General features: G+C 44.5%; 1 protein-coding gene across 5 annotated transcripts in view; it reads left to right on the top strand.

Annotated features, from left to right (window-relative positions):
- The window catches only part of HS1BP3 (HCLS1 binding protein 3), a 57,466-nt gene that overhangs the window by 4,258 nt on the left and 37,504 nt on the right, over nucleotides 1-15,704 (top strand). For all 5 annotated transcript variants that reach the window (XM_063150902.1, XM_063150901.1, XM_063150904.1 and 2 more), the window contains exons 2-4: nucleotides 2,077-2,242; nucleotides 12,670-12,877; nucleotides 14,790-15,015. In XM_063150902.1, the coding sequence (XP_063006972.1) occupies nucleotides 2,077-2,242; nucleotides 12,670-12,877; nucleotides 14,790-15,015 (600 nt within the window). The remainder of the gene's footprint in view (nucleotides 1-2,076; nucleotides 2,243-12,669; nucleotides 12,878-14,789; nucleotides 15,016-15,704) is intronic.

Genomic DNA, 15,704 nt, shown 5'->3' with positions numbered 1-15,704 from the left:
TGGGGTGGAGGCATTGGTGGTTGCACATGAGGAGTTGCTTCTTTGTTCAGTCTGCCAGAGTGGGCAAAGTCCTTTGGTGATCTTAATAGTGTTTAGGGCTACTGTGAGCTGTAAGTCTCTTCTAAGAGCATATCCTCTGCTGCAGGTGTGTTCCAAAAAAGTCCAGATCCAGCTGATGTTACTGGCAGGTGCCCTTAGAGTCAGCATTTTGGCTGCTACTGAAAGAGGCAGAGTTCCAGCTGATGGTTGTTACTCCCAGGTCCCACGGGCTGCTGTGTGAAAGCCAGGCACCTGTGTATTCACACATGGTCCTGTGTTTTAGAGCCAACCACCTGTAACTGACAACAAAGTTTGGATGTGTAGAGTGAAGTCCTTGACTGGCAGAGCATGGGAACAGAATCAGAGCAGACAGAATAGCATCATCAAATCACTGGAGATGGTAGATCTGTTGTTAAAGCCCTAATTCTTTAAATATGGCTTGCAAAGAGGGTTGGGTACAAAACTGAGTCTGTGTCCTTTTTTATTGTTATCCTATTTATCAGGAGCTCTCAAGATATTCTCTTTAAAAGGCTTTTTATTCAAGCTTTGGATTAGAGATTCAGAGATTGTCTTGGGGAAGCTCAAGTTTCATAAGAACTGATCAAGTTTTGACATGATGAGAGGAATCTTTTGAAATATTGTTTGAAACTAGATTGTTTAAGCCTCTTGAAAGTGTATATTAAGTTCTGTGCATTGTGTATCCTTAGGTGAAAGGGCACTTGTGTTAATGATTCTAAACTTCCTGTAGGAAGGAGGTTAAGAATTCCACAAGAGTTCTGCAGTCTGCAGGAAATGCAGGGAAGACGGAACTTGATAATCCTTATGGTTAAAGTTTAAAAAGGCAGAAAAAATGTTTAATAATCCTAGTTCAGTTTTCTTTTAAGTGGTCCCTTCTTTTTTCTCTAAAAAACACTCACACATAGGAAGAATGTACTCAGAGATGTGTTCAGAGTGCTGTGGACAGTGAACTTCTGATTCTGGCAGAATACCCAGCGACAGCAAGTGGTCTGTGGCTTGGCATGGGGTAACTTTGGGGAAGGGATCTTTGATCAGTTTTGGTTTTCAGGCTGTTGAACCAGACTGTTTATTTCATTAAATGTACCGACCAATGCTCCAACAGCAACTGCTTGGTCTTACTCTTGATGTGTGAGCACTCCAGTATGACCTGGCATTCCTCTTGAAAAGCATGTTATAAATATTTTCAGGTGGTGCTCCAGGGGGAAGGTGGCACCACAGTTCTGTGGATCTGAAGTGGTCAGGAGGAAAAAAAATGCATTGAGTAAACTGCAGCAGCAGCTCCCCTGTTGCATTTTCCTCCAGGAGAAGCCATGGGTGGTTATGACTGCTAGCAGCTCTCAGAGGTTAATGCTGTGGTTGTCTACTTTAACTGGGTATGAAAGGACTGCTAGTTTTCCTCAAAGACCTTCACAAGTGGAAACTGTGTTTGGCCCATCAGTCTGCTCCAGCACTTCCTTTGTATTCTGGCTTTAATCCATTTCCCTGGTTGGCTCTTCACAAACCTCAGGTTGTCTCTGTGCTCCACGGAGCTCCTTGTTTCTTTCGTGGCACTTTCAGGTATTTTCTCTGTCATTTCTAGGGATGTCCTTAGATAAAGGAGAGGTGGGTAGGACTCAGCATGAGTCACTATGAACAGACCTTTGTCTCAAAAAAACTTGATGAGAGATCAGGTTGATCCAATGATGAGAGATCACTCGGTCTTCTCACCTGCCATGCTGGGCTGAAAGCACTTTCAGCTCCTGCAGGTAAAGTCCCATCCTGAATGAATCCACATCTCTTCACAGAAATGTTGCGTTCCTGGCATGTTGCCTGCATGGCAGGTGCTTTGGGATGGAATATAGGAAACAGGCCATGTCCCAGTTAGTCTTGTTACAGAGTAGGAGGTGTTGAGGGCGGGGTCTGTGTGGTGTCCTGTTCCAGTGAGAGCTTTTGCATTGATTTTCTTGGGCTTGTAACTGGGAGAGGGACAGCTGAAAGTGTTTGTGCCAGTGCCTGAACTCTGTGTGTTTTCTCCCCTAGGCCAATACAGAATACACACACGGGGCTGGATTTGTCCGTGCCGGAATACCAGGAAATCCGTGGGAAGATGATGTCTGGCCATGTCGAATATCACATTGTCGTTGTTACCCGACTGGCTGCCTTCAAATCAGCAAAGCACAAGCCTGAAGATGTGGTTCAATTTATGGTAAATATTTTATCAGACCTGTGTTAGTGATCACTTTCTTAACCAGCTTTGGTTATTTCTGCCATGATGCGGCAGATGCTTCATCATCAATCCCAGCCTCTCCAGGTCAAGGTCCTTGGTAGGACAACACTGTCTGTACCATTTCTGCAATTCCTACTCCATTTTGCATATTACATTATCCACACAGTAATTGAACTTTTTATTCCAGGAGCTAAAAGTGATGATGGCTGTTGTTGCCTTTAAGGCATTTTTCATTATGGATCAACAAATAGAATCCAATTAAACTTTTTGTAAGTTCTGCTACAAATTAGTTTCTCTAATATATGTATCAGTACTAGACTTTGTAGACAAACATGAAATAAATATATAGTAGCTCATTTGAATGGGTATATTACCTGGACACAGATTTTAAAATCCTTCGTAAGAGAGGTTTACAAGGAAGCGTCCATATAAAACATTATTTAGCTGGATTGTCTTTTTCACTGTACCTGCAGAGTAAAGGTTTGAAAGCACAGCACGTGACTTAAACCAGGTGAAATTAATCTCATCTGTGGCATGTGCACATCCACTTAAGCTGTTGCCCCTGGGACTATCTGTCAAGCTGATGGGAAAAGGTGCATTTAGGGTGTTCTGTTTGATCTTCTTTAGCTGCTTGCTGAAGCACTCCCAAGAAGTGCATTTCTCTGTCCATTGACCATAAGGGGACACACCTTGTTGCATGCTGTGACCATCTGCTCTTTTCAGATGTTTTGGCAATAACTGTAATGTCAGAGTGATGTGAGTGTGTGGTTACCTTGTAGACCATGACCCTGTAGTGTAACTCACACTTCATGGAAGATAGCTGATAACAAAGCCTGTTTAAACAGTCTGATTTTCTGGCAGTGTTGTAAAGAAATGCTTTACAACAAATGAGATCTCCTGCATTTATTCCACACCTTGTGCTATGTATAACCATGGTAAAAGCAGCAATGCTGGCATAGGAGTCTGTTCTGCTCACCTTGCTCATCCCTGACTGCTTGTTCTCACTCCTGCAGTGTTTCCTTTTGTGTGCCAGTGTTATGTGGCTATTCCATAACGTCAGCTGAGGAGCTGCTCCTGGCTAAAAATGGGTACTTTGGGGCTTGTTATTCAGTACTGATTTACACCTATTCCGTGAGCCTGTGACTTGGACAGTATCATTATAGTTTGTTTTAGGGCAGGGAAGGGCCAGACAGGGGCAGATAAGAGACAGGGATGTGCAGTTGCTTTTTTTCGTGCAGCAGTGCCTGCTTATATTATGTAATTTTTCCACAAAGCTCTGTGGAAGAAGGACTCTGGCTACACCTGAGGTGTTAAACTGGGCTGTCGTCATCTAACTTCATTTTGTATCATTTCAGAACAAGTTGATAAAATCAGCTGGTCTGTAAAGAGGAGAAACAGACTTTGTACTGCAACCCCTCTGCTTGCTGAGGTTGTCTGTTCCCATGTCTCTCTGGGAGGATTTTCAGCACTCAGTTGCTCTTCTCAAGTGAAATGAACCTTCCTGATTTCTCCTCTGGTGAAGTCTCCTGACATTTCATTCTTCATGAAGAAGATAACTGGTGGAGCCTGACGAGAATAATATTTATCTCATCAGTTACATTTTTTTCAGCTGACTAAATGTGATATATTATATAGTTTGTTGTGTGAGAGTAATTTAAAACTGTGAGCTGGGAGGTTGAGGATGGATGCTTTCCATCGATTCATTCCGATGAGTCTTGTCTGTGTGTATTACTGGAGGGAACAGAGGCATTCACCTGTCGTAACTTATCTCTCTGGAAGTTGGATATTTTAATCTGAGTCTGTCCGTGCTTATATGGGCAGTGGGGAGGAGGGGAGTGATGTGACTCATCCTCTGGAAATGTCTCTCTTCTTTGACCATAAAGGGAAAGTATCTATATTGTAGACAGCTGCAGTGGGGGGCTTCAACTCCAGGCTGAAATGTGTGAGGGTCAGTAGAGTTGCACACAAATCACTGTGCACTTAGGGGTGCCCTGGCATTTTCCACCTGGCCTTCAGAAATTATGGGTTTCCTGTAAAATCTTTTGTGGTATTAGCCTGCTGCACACAAGCTCTTTGGATACTCCAGAGCATCCCAGATAGCATGGGATGCCTTTTTCTGGGCAGAACAGTCTGCAGATGTCTGTGTTTGGTTTTCTAAACTCCCATCCCCATCAGTGCAGTGCTGTTGAAAAGGATATAGGTGAGCATCTGTGGGGTGGGGGAACCCACTTTGCATAACATAAATGTCTTGCCCCATTTGAGAAACCCTAAATTACCGTAGGTGTGTGCTCAGGGCTGGCAGGAGTGACAGAGGACATAAAGGCATTGGCACTGCCCTGAAACAGCCAGGAGAATACATGCAGCATCCAAGGTGCCACTGGCTGCCTGTGTTCAGGCAAGTTGAGCTTCAGTCACATTTCACCAAAATGTCATTTTACAATGACTGTCATGGGAGCTGAGATAACTCATGCATGTAGGCAGATGGCTTAACCTGGAGAGGAGTGCCAGTCCTGTGGCTGCTGGGGAAGGCAGGTTGCACCCAGAGTGTCTGTGCAGTGCCCTGTTGTGCTGGATGCTGGAGCAGCACGAACAAGAGCTGTGACCCTTCCCCAGAGTTGCAGGGAAGTGTAAGAGAGGTGGTACCTGAGGAGCAGCAGAGGAGAACGAGGCTGCAATGGGCAGCAGATCTAACACATCAAATGTGTACACAAAGCAGAGTGAGATGAGACATCTGAAGGAGGAAGAGGAAACTACTATGTGCCTGTTCTGGAGCAGAATGGGAGAGGGGCATCTTTTTTTGCTTTTTATGAAACTGCCAAATTGGAGGAAGGAGTCGGTGTCACAGTGCTGAGTAGTAGTAGTTTAGAGAAGGCAGGCAGGTGTGGCAGGATTTTCCTTGTCTCTGGATGCTGATTTTTGGATTGTCTCTGTTTTGGCCAGCTGGGGAGCCAGGTCTGTGTTTTGTGGCTCCTCCTTGCCCTGTTGCTGTCCCTGAGGCCTCAGAGGAGTGGCTGCTCCCACCCTGCCCTCGGGGCCTGCACCTGAGCTCTGGTCAGTGGGACCAGCGGCTCCAGCAGCTTCTCTTTTCCCTGGGAAAGGCTGGTGAGCAAGGCAGAAGCATCCTCTAAGCTGGCTGTGGTCTCCAGGATCGAACCATCGGATCATTTGGGTGGGAAACAGCCTTTAAGGTCCTTGATCCAGCTTTTGACACATCACCACCTTGTCAACTACGCTGGAGCACCAAGTGCCATGTCCAGATGTTTCTTGAACACCTCCAGGAATGGTAACTCCAGAACTTCCCTGGGTAGTCCATTCCAATGTTTAATGACCATTTCCATGAAGAAATTATTTCTGATGTCCAACCTGGACCTCCCCTGGTACAGCTTGAGGCTCTGTCCTCTCATGCTGTTAAGATCAAGAGATGTGTTAAGGGAATGACAAAAACCAGATGAACATCAGAAACAGACTTCAGATCTGACCTGTGAGGCCTTTACTGTGGGGCTAAGCAATCCAGAGTGCCCTCTTCCCCAGCCTTAACAGGACTATGCAAAATCAGCATTGTGGCATCTCTAATTCAAATGTCTGTGAAGAATTAACAGAATAAGAAATTGACTTCTCTGATGACATTCTAAATTATTAGAAAGTGGAGGGATTTTTTAATTTCAAAAAAATGCTAATTGTAAAATAGGGCAAATGGGTTTTAGAACTGCATAACCTTAAGGTTATATTTGGTAATTAAAGGAAAAGTCAGTTGCATTTCTTTCAAAGGTCAGAATACTCTTGTACTATCGAAAGAGGGAAATTGGTTTTCTCTTTGGTACTGCTACCAAGGTGATATTTAATTATTGCCTGTAGATTTGCCATTTTCTGTGATAAAAAGAAAAGGCTTTGCTTTTCTTAAAGGCATTTCTTCTAGCCACACCTTAGCTTTTTTAGCAATTAACTTCTCCCTTCCCAGCCTAATTAAAAATCCACCCATCCTTTAGTGTCTTCTCTTTGTATCTGCATCCAGTTAGATTCTTCTGTACAATTTATTTGTTAGTCAAGTTTTTTCTTTTTCAAAGCTGAACAAATAACTACTGGTGTTTGACAGGCATAGCACAATTTAGGGAGGCATTTACTATAGAACTGTCTTCCTCTCTTAAAATGAGGGAGTGTATGAATATGTGGGTGTGTATTCATTTATATTTTCATCATTGCCTTTTTGCATATGTTGGCCTTCTTTTTTTTTTTTTTTTTGGGGCCTCAAAATCTGTGCATTGGAGTTGCATTTTCCTGACTGTGCAGGTACGTTGTGAAGATAAATTCCTTCACCTTATGGCTTCTGTGATGTGAGAGGGGGGGAAAAAATTCATGCTCAGTGTAGCAATAGGTTCAGGAACCACTAAGGATTCATGCTGATTAAAAAGAAATATTAGAGTTCATGCTCTTCTGCTGGGCAAAACAGATGAGGCGAACAGCATGTGGTCATGTAATTAAAATCTACCATAATGCACACCCACGGGGTCACCAAGCAACATTAATTCTGGTATGGCTTGAATTGGGAGTTTCCAAGCAAAAGCTTGGGTTGTGCTGCCTGGGAGAAGAGGTTTTGATTCCTGTACCCAAAGCTAGTGGTTGTTTAAAAGGACAGAGATGCTGGATCTCCCTTTTTTGACAGTGTTAAGAAGTGGGCCTTAAAAGAAGAAAGTCACTGTAGCCCTGGTTTTCATGAAATACTGTAAAATCAAGTGTGCTCTTTGTTGGTGTGCTCTGGCTGGCAGAGGGCTCCAGTTAGCTCTGAGATCTCCATTTTGTTGAAATCCTTGCAGTAGATATAAAGCATATGAAGACAAGTTTGAGGTCACAAATAGGGCAGTAAAAGGAGCTTTGAAGGGAAAGGAGGCATTAAATAGCATTAATACTGAGTGGGATCAAATTCTGCACACAACTGTGAGTGCCAGGCTCGTATCCCACAGCCATTCTGGTGTGTACTTTCCTGTGTGAGGCCCTTGGGAAGAGGGGGGCAAGGCACATGCATGAGATTTGAAGGATTAGTAGCAAACTTCAGACTTTCACTTTGAACTTCATGGTGGTTTTCTTAACCTTCTAGCTATACTTGATCACATTCAACTTATTTATTTGTTCCCAGTGGGGAAAAAAAAAAAAAAAAAACATTCAACCTATCCCTGTCTGTCTTTTAAGTTCTGTGTTGGATGTTAATTGTTACAGGCAAATAAGGTCTTGACCTGGCAAATGTGCACATGCTTTGCTGTATTTGCATGATTAACTCTTTTGAAGTGAAGCAGATTGAGCCTTTGATATTGTGACTTGACAGAACTCCTTGAAGTGTGTGCACTCAGGCTGACTTACAGGTGGTGGGGTTTAGCTCCACAGTGTTCACAGACTTCAGTTAGAGACATGAAGGGAGAGAGGATAACTGCAGGATCAACACCTGGAAGAATTATAGGCACCAGAAGAAAAATATTTGAATATTAATCAAATCAGATTTTGTTTACTTAATAGGATTGGTAAAATGGGGTTTATAGCAGTGTTTATTTTCTATCCTGACATTTTGGGCCATAGGATCCGTCAAGGATTTTCAAAGCACTGTAAGTGATAACCAGGAAAGGCAGGATTTAATTTTTTTACATGCTGATACAACTTTCTCCTGGAAGATTAACAGAGGATGTCAAATTGAAAGGGTCCAGAATTGTTGCAGCAGAGCAGTGCTTTCTAACTAGAAAGATGTGAGAATGCTCTGCATCATGTCTGGGATTTGCTTGAAAAAATACACTCTGTGGAACCTGTCTGGCACTTGTGTAAGGCTTCTGCGCTGCTGCATCCAGCTCTGGGGTCCCAGGTACAGGAAAGCCATGGACCTGTTGGAGCAGATCCAGAGGAAGGGTGCAGAAGTGGTCATAGAGGTGGGACAGTGAGGACACAGGGAGGGGAGAGCTGTTCAGCCTGGAGGAGGCTCCAGGGTGGCACTGGATTCCTTCCAGTACCTGAAGGGGCTGTAAGAAAGCAGGAGAGGGACTGGCTACAAGGGCCTGGAAGGGGGACAAGGGGGAATGGCCTTAAGCTGAAGGAGGGAAGGTTTAGATTAGATGTAAGGAAAAACTCTTGACTGTGAGGGTGCTGAGCCACTGGCATAGGTTGACCAGAGAAGCTGTGGCTGCCCCATCCCTGGAACTGTTCAAGGCCAGGGTGGATGGGGCTCTGAGCAGCCTGGTCCAGGGGAAGGTGTCCCTCCCATATTGAACGGGATGATCTTTAGGGTCCCTTCTAACCCAAACTATTTGGTGATTCTCAGCACACCAGTCTGGGGCTGCTGGGCTCAGCCAGCCTTACCACTGCATTTCCAGCACCAAACCCCAGGTAAACCTGGCAGCAGAGCTGAGTGAGGGGCTGGAGGCACAGGGACAGTGGGCAAGGAGCCTGGCTGGCAGTGGCCAGCACTGGGCTTGGGTAAGTGGGGAATGGTTCTGGCTGGAGGGCTGAGACCTCTCTGGTCAGCAGGGTGTTCTGCAGGGCTGACAGTCTCTGGTCAGCAGGATGTTCTGCAGGGCTGACACTCTCTGGTACAGCAGGGTGTTCTGCAGGGCTGACACTCTCTGGTCAGCAGGGTGTTCTGCAGGGCTGACAGTCTCTGGTACAGCTGGGTGTTCTGCAGGGCTGACACCTCTCTGGTCAGCAGGATGTTCTGCAGGGCTGACACCTCTCTGGTATGGCCGGGTGTTCCAGCAGAGGGCCGACACCTTGCTGGTAGAACAGGGTGTTCTGGGGGCTGACACCTCGCTGGTCAGCAGGGTTTTCTGGAAGGTTGACACCTCTGTTCTGCAGGGCTGACACCTCTCTGTACGGCACAGTGTTCTGCAGGGCTGACGCCTCTCTGGTATGGCTGGGTGTTCTGGAGAGCTGACACTCTCTGGTACGGCTGGGTGTTCCAGCAGAGGGCATCCCGGCACCGCAGGATTTCCTTGGGCCGGCACGCTGTGCTGCGGGCTCTGGGAAGCACATTAGTATGCTTTGGGGACAGTGCTGTCACACTTGGTATGCCGTGTCGCCTGCGCGTTCCCGGCGTTGTTGTTCAAAGCTCACGCAGATCCACAAAGGCGCAATTAGCGATGGGATGCGAGGGTGTGCGTTTGCTTTAGGTTCAGTGTGTAATTAGACATAAATTGAGATTTATGAATAATTTACAGACTTTGATAGAGGAGGAATGAAAATTAAGCGGGGAAAGAAATAAGTTCGTGTATCTCAGTTCAGTGTTGGAGTATTTTTAAGAAACTGTTTTGGCATAATCTTGATTGGCTGCTGTCTTGTAATGCTTTCAGAAATTAATTTGGTAGTTATTATTGAAATTAATTAGATGTTAAATGTTTTTTGCAAATCAGGCTTAATTTTTTTTCCTGGGTAGAGGGTAATGATGTTTATTTTTTTGAAAGAGCCCCAGTGAATTCCTTACTGCCCTTACATTTGTGCTTACATAGTATTTTTGGGAGAGGCTCAGGCATTGTACCCTGCTCAGAGTGCTACTGGGACCTAGCAAATTAAAAATGTACAGCAGTTCAGAAGCTCTGGAATTGCTTTCCCCTCTCTCTTTGGGGGCTCTTTCAGAAGATTGTGATGTTCTGGAACATCTCTATTGCCCTCGCTTTAGTGCCTGGTTGCTGAATGTCATTTCAGACCCAGCATGTGGAGCACAGTGTTACGCACACTTCACCTTTGTTACTTTCACAAGACAAGTCTAAAATTCTTGGTTTTCATTCCCCTGTCGACTCAGGTTGGATGTTGTGTTTCAGATCTTTGTTACAAAGCTGCTTGCCTTTTGTGCCTGGGCACTGAACCCACAGTGAACATTGTTCAGCTGAAATGCAAATGCTTTTCCAAATCATCTGGCTAGGTTGATAATTACTGCGAAAGGCAGGGAAGCGTGAAGCTGAGGTGGTTATTGCTCTTTGTGCCCACATCTGAATCAGTGAACTGGCTGAGGCGTGCCTGTTACTGCCAGGGCCTGTTCCCTGGCCTGGAGGGCAGCTCAAACAGTCTGGCTGCATGCACAGCATTAAACTTCCTTACCATCTGCAGTGGGCATCAGTGCCCAAACTGGCTGCTCTGGGGTCTCTCCACTGGGCCAGATTTTGGGCTGACGAGTTATCTGGGAGCATGGCAGCTGCCCAGATTGTAGAAACTGTGCCAGACATTGTCAGGTTCCAGTAGACACTGTAAATGAGATTTCTAGTAGGTGCTCTCAGGTTCCAGTGGCTGGGAATATGCCTGATACTGTTTAGTTTGCCTGCATAGATGCAGTGTAGGGATTCTGCATTGATCTATAACTCATTTCCCTTTTGTACTTTTTGTTAGGTTGACTTTCTTTATCACTGTGTTGATGGGAGAACTCTGCATTACTCCACTCCAAGATGTGGTGCTTGAGTCTCTCCTTCTTCTATATCCATCTGAGTGTGTGCAATACTGCACGTACTGCAGTGTTAATTACAATTCACTCCTCTAGACTTCAGCAACACATATTACAGGAGGATGAGAGCTGGACCCTAAAAGAGTATCTGTGCCCTATGCACTCCACTAGCACTGGTTTTGGAGTAGATTTTTATCTCTGTATTAATTGAAACAGTTTGGTAGATTATGGATCCACGGAGGGCCTTGACAAATATATTATCTGTATAACACCTGTCAGGATCTGTCCTAGTGGACAGATGACCTGATGATTTGTAGGAATGATCTCAGAGTGCAAAAACTAACACAGTACAAGGGGGTTTGCAGTGATAATGAAATCAAATGCAATTTTATTGAAATAACCACAGCAAAAATGTGATAGAGGGATTAAGGGAGTGAAAAAGATAGAGAGAGAGAGGGGGGATATAGCTACCAACGCAGAGACAGAGTCCTTTGGTCCAGTCCAGCCGAGGGTCCGTCTGCTACGCTGGGGAGATCTCAAAGGCTCTAGCTAACTCAGAGGTTTTTATTACTGAAAATTGTGAGGGGGGGGGGGGGAACAGATACAATAGGGAACAGATGTAACAGGTAGTCCATGTTCTCAGCAGTAAATGAGAGCCATTGTTTTCTTGCTCCAGTGGTCACAACCTGCAGGCAAACATCTCGCTTCGGTCAGCTTGCCTCCCCCCCACACCTCCCCCGGGCTGGGGGTTTCAGTCCCAGTCCTTGGAAGGAGCAGAGGGGCCTTTTAAGAGTTTCATGTCTCAGTCCTTAGTGGAGAGGCTTCTTACATCTCAGTCTGTCTGTCACGGTGGTTGTAAAACAGGCGAGGGTCTTCTGTGGGAGACCACCTGAAACTCAGGAGAAATCCAGCCAGGCCGAGAGGTGGGACAGCTTCCAGAGCTGCTATTGTTGCACGGTGCCCCTTCTCAGCATACAGCAAACACACTTGTGAAAACAATAGCTTAACACTGAGCTTTCAGGTCTCAGGACCTGTGACGTGTGACTTTTCCTTCAGAGCCAGAGATTCTAGACAGAGGGGGTCTTCTCTTCAGTGGTCTCCCAAGGATGATCGTGAGGCAGATGAGGGAAAATTCTGACAGACTCTCACAACACCACAGAGCAGAGCATTGCATCTGTAACATCACTTAGAGATAGTGTTTTGTTTGTGTGTGGGTTTTGTGTATTGGTTTAAGGTACTGAATTCAATACTTAATGTGGCGTAAAAGCCACACCTTTTCTAACCAACATTCCCATAGCTATTGCTTTCCTTGTAATATCTTGAGCCTTATTTCTTCTCAGGCTTCCTGTCTTTGTCCACAGAAGGAATGACTCCATTCACTGCTGGCATCTTCTCCCTGTATGAGAACCTTTTAGGCCATGGCCAAGTTGTTGATTTTTATTTTCTCATGGATGAACTGAATAGTCAGGGGTCAGCTGAGGTCTTTGCCCTCTAGGTTTTTCTGTCATGTGCTCTTCAGGGCAGAAAACGTGACAGTTTTTTAGGCCTAAGCAGCCAAAGGGCACTGAAGCCACCAGGAGTGAGGAGTGGGACAGTGGTGCACAGATATGGGCAGCTTTCTCCACCATGTACCTACCAGGCAGGGCTTTTCTTCCCTCCTGTCTCTCAGGACTGGGCATCACTTCCAGTGGACAAAGATTCCTGCTGTCAGAAAAGTATCTGCAGCAGTGACCTTCCCAGTATTTCATTAGCTGATGAGTCAGACAAATGGATTCTGGCAATGAACTTTAATTCCATTAAGCAGTGGATTTTTTAATAACAGAATTAGAAGACTAGCAGCAATGCTTAAGGATTCACTGGGTACATACAGGCTTTTGCTATGTTATATGTAAAGCTCCTTGCTAATACATGGTTTTCCACTTCCACAGTTAATGTTTCACTGCTGCTTTGCTGCTCCTGTCTCACCTGTAAAGAAATGAGCCCAGACAATACATTTTCATTGCAGGTTTCCAAGAAGTACAGCGAGATCGAGGAGCTCTACCAGAGACTGACAGCACGGTATCCACAGGTGTCTCTGCCACTCCTGCCTAGAAAAGTTCTCTTTGTGGGGGAATCTGACATCTGTGAGCGAAGAGCTATGTTCAATGACATCATGAAATTCATCTCCAAAGATGAGGATCTAGCAACGAGTCCTGAGTTACTGGAATTTTTAGGTAACTAAAAGATGTGAGTGTCCCTTCTCCCAGGAATGTCTTTTATGGAAGTGTTAAGTTCTTGACTTGGGCAGCCAAAACCTAGAGAGTGCCAGAATAAAGGCTGTCCCTGAAAATGTCCTCATGTGCATTTACAGAGCTGCACAGTTGTGTTTGCTGGTGTTTCTCCCTCCTCTCAGTGGACACCTGCCTCATTTAGAGATGTTGATAGGTACCTTCAAAGCAAGCATTGTGCTAGCCTGTCCCTGATTTCCTGCTGTACTTCAGAACATGTACATTTAGAAAGCTTAATAGTCATATGTTGTCAGTGGGGAGATGGACCCTAAAAGGACAGTGCAGGGTCTCCCTTAGTGAGCAACTCTTCCATGTTTTGTCTGATTTTCCTGCAAATTATTTACTCTGAGAAAGATTTAAATGGAAGACAGATTCTTTGTTAATTAAACACATTCTATGGCTAGCTTTTTTTTCCTTTTTAGTTTAATTTTTTTTCTTAGTTTTCCTTAGCTTTATGTCCAGCTCTTGTTGTCTTGTCTAGTGATTCTTACAGTTCTTTTCTGCTGTCTCTTGGGCAAAGCAGGGAGTTACTGAATGAGTGGAACAAATGAGTTCTCTGCTTTTAATTCAGCTGAGGGCTGCTGGGCAGGGAGTACTCCAGCCTGGTGCTGTGCAGGATTCTTAGTGGAGGGTTACTTTTAAGTGAAGTTGCAAGAAGCTAACAAGTGTAGACAGCCCATTTTGCAGAAGTTTCAGGTGTGTGCCAGATAAATTCTGTGAAATTGGGAGCATCCTGAAGTCAAAGGGGGCAAAGCTGCTTAAATGCATGGTAAAATCCAGATAGTTAGGCTTTTGTTTAGGCTTTTTTTCCCTGGGCAGTATTCTCTTGGAAGCAGATCCCTTGCACAGAAAATCCAGAACTCATGTTGATTGATCTTTGCTTGCTGTTTAACCTAACCATGGTGCACATCTGTAGCTAAACTAGGCTGGACTCCATTGTGTGGGCAGTTTGGGTGCAAGTAATGTGAAATCAGAATTTGCATTAGAATAATGTCAGTCTTACCCTGATTTGGCAGATGCAGGCATGAAAAGCTAGGTGAGATGAGTCTCCCATGCCATGTTACTTCAATAGTCAAAGTGGTGTAGCCATGACTTTTATTCATCACAGTTTTCAGCAGCCTTTTTTTAGCTGTTCTCATTACTTTAAATTGCTTCCCTGGACATTCAGAAACTCACCAACAAGGAACCATTTTCTCCTCATTCTGCTGCCCTTTGCATGAACAAGTGTGGTGTTAGTTTTAGTTTTCAGTTGGCTGAATTTGCTGAGCTGATGCATCTTGCATACTGAAGGGTGTTAGAACTTCAGGCTTCATTTTTCAGTGTAAACTGAGGAGCTGTTGTAGAAACATGCTGTCCAATGCTCTAATTTTAACCCAAGTTAATTAAACTGTATCAAAAAGAAGATTTTATCTCTACTAGCTATGTGAAAGTTAGCTACCTACATCTGTGCAGAGTATTTACAGTGTCTCTGTAGCAAGCAGAAGAGAAATAGGCACTTCAAAGAGAAACTCACATGACTTTATTTGGATGGGATGAATCATCACGTGGAAATTCTATTGTTTCTGTTGACTGTAGAAGGAACACAAATAAGCAGATTTGACATGTGCTGCTGTGTCTCAGATAAAGTTCATTTCCTTTATCTTTCTCTACTTAACTACTTTGAATCAGTAAACAGATCAGACACATCATGACACATAGTGAATAACGGGAACAGTGGGAGTATTTTGAAAGAGTTTCACAAAAGCTGATCATGTCCTTCGTTCCTCAAACAAAACTCTCAGCAACAAGTGCAAGGTATAAAAAACCTGTAGTTTTTATCTTGTACACTCAGTTTTGCCTCCATTACTATGTTTTGCAGGAACAAAATCTTCCAGTGCTGTTGACTTCAAGGGTAAAAACTTACCTGATGAAAGGGAGAAAGAAGATGAAGAAAATGAGGCATTGGATTTTTTCAAAGAGGAGAAGACACCTGACTTAATTTCACAGCTTTTATCAGTGGAAGATGCCAAAAAAGGGGAGAAAAAAGAAGGGGGAGATGAGGAAGAAGAAGAAGAAGAAATTTTAGACCCTCTTGGTATAATCAGGTATGGCTAAAATCCTGTAAATTAGGTATTTAGAATTCACCCTTTCTGAATAAAGCTGTTGTAGGTCACTGTCCCCACATTGCTAAATTTCACAGAGGAGGAGCCTCTGCACTTTATGAATGAGGTGCTTTGATAGAGGGAAGAGACTTGGTGGTGCCTTTTCAGTGCATTCCTCAGGACAGTGAAGTGACAGGGACATGATGAGTGCCTTGGTAGCAGTCCCACCTACAGAAGGTATTTGCTGAGCACTGCAGGGTTCCACTACAGAGCATCAGCCCTCCAGCATCAAGTGGATGTGCCTTCTGGAGTACACAGGACACTCTGATTACAGTGTCTGGAACTGCTTTTGAGCTCACTTGTGCCTTTTCTTTCCTTGTTCCTTTGTCTGAAGGTGTCAGATGCTAAATGCCACTAAGGCATATGCAGTAACAGCTTGAGAAACAGTAATTGGGTCAAAGCTTCCTGATACTGGTATCTGTGTGTCCAGTAATTTTCAGCCAGTTACCTTCCTCCCTTCAAGGTGGAATTTCTCACTGAATTCCAAACTGATTTCTACTAAACCCTGGAAGCAAATTAAGCTTTTCTGTGCTGGGATCATGAGTATCAACTACTTTTTAGGGTGTCTCAGGCTTTAGACGTCCAAGTGAAGAAGGTGTAGCTGTTCGTGATCTTCAGTAAGCACTGACTGA

Source organism: Melospiza melodia, chromosome 3 (genome assembly GCF_035770615.1).
Source record: "Melospiza melodia melodia isolate bMelMel2 chromosome 3, bMelMel2.pri, whole genome shotgun sequence".
NCBI lineage: Eukaryota > Metazoa > Chordata > Aves > Passeriformes > Passerellidae > Melospiza > Melospiza melodia.
The sequence above is the reverse complement of the archived record's forward strand: the minus strand, read 5'-3'. Positions and strand labels throughout refer to the sequence as shown.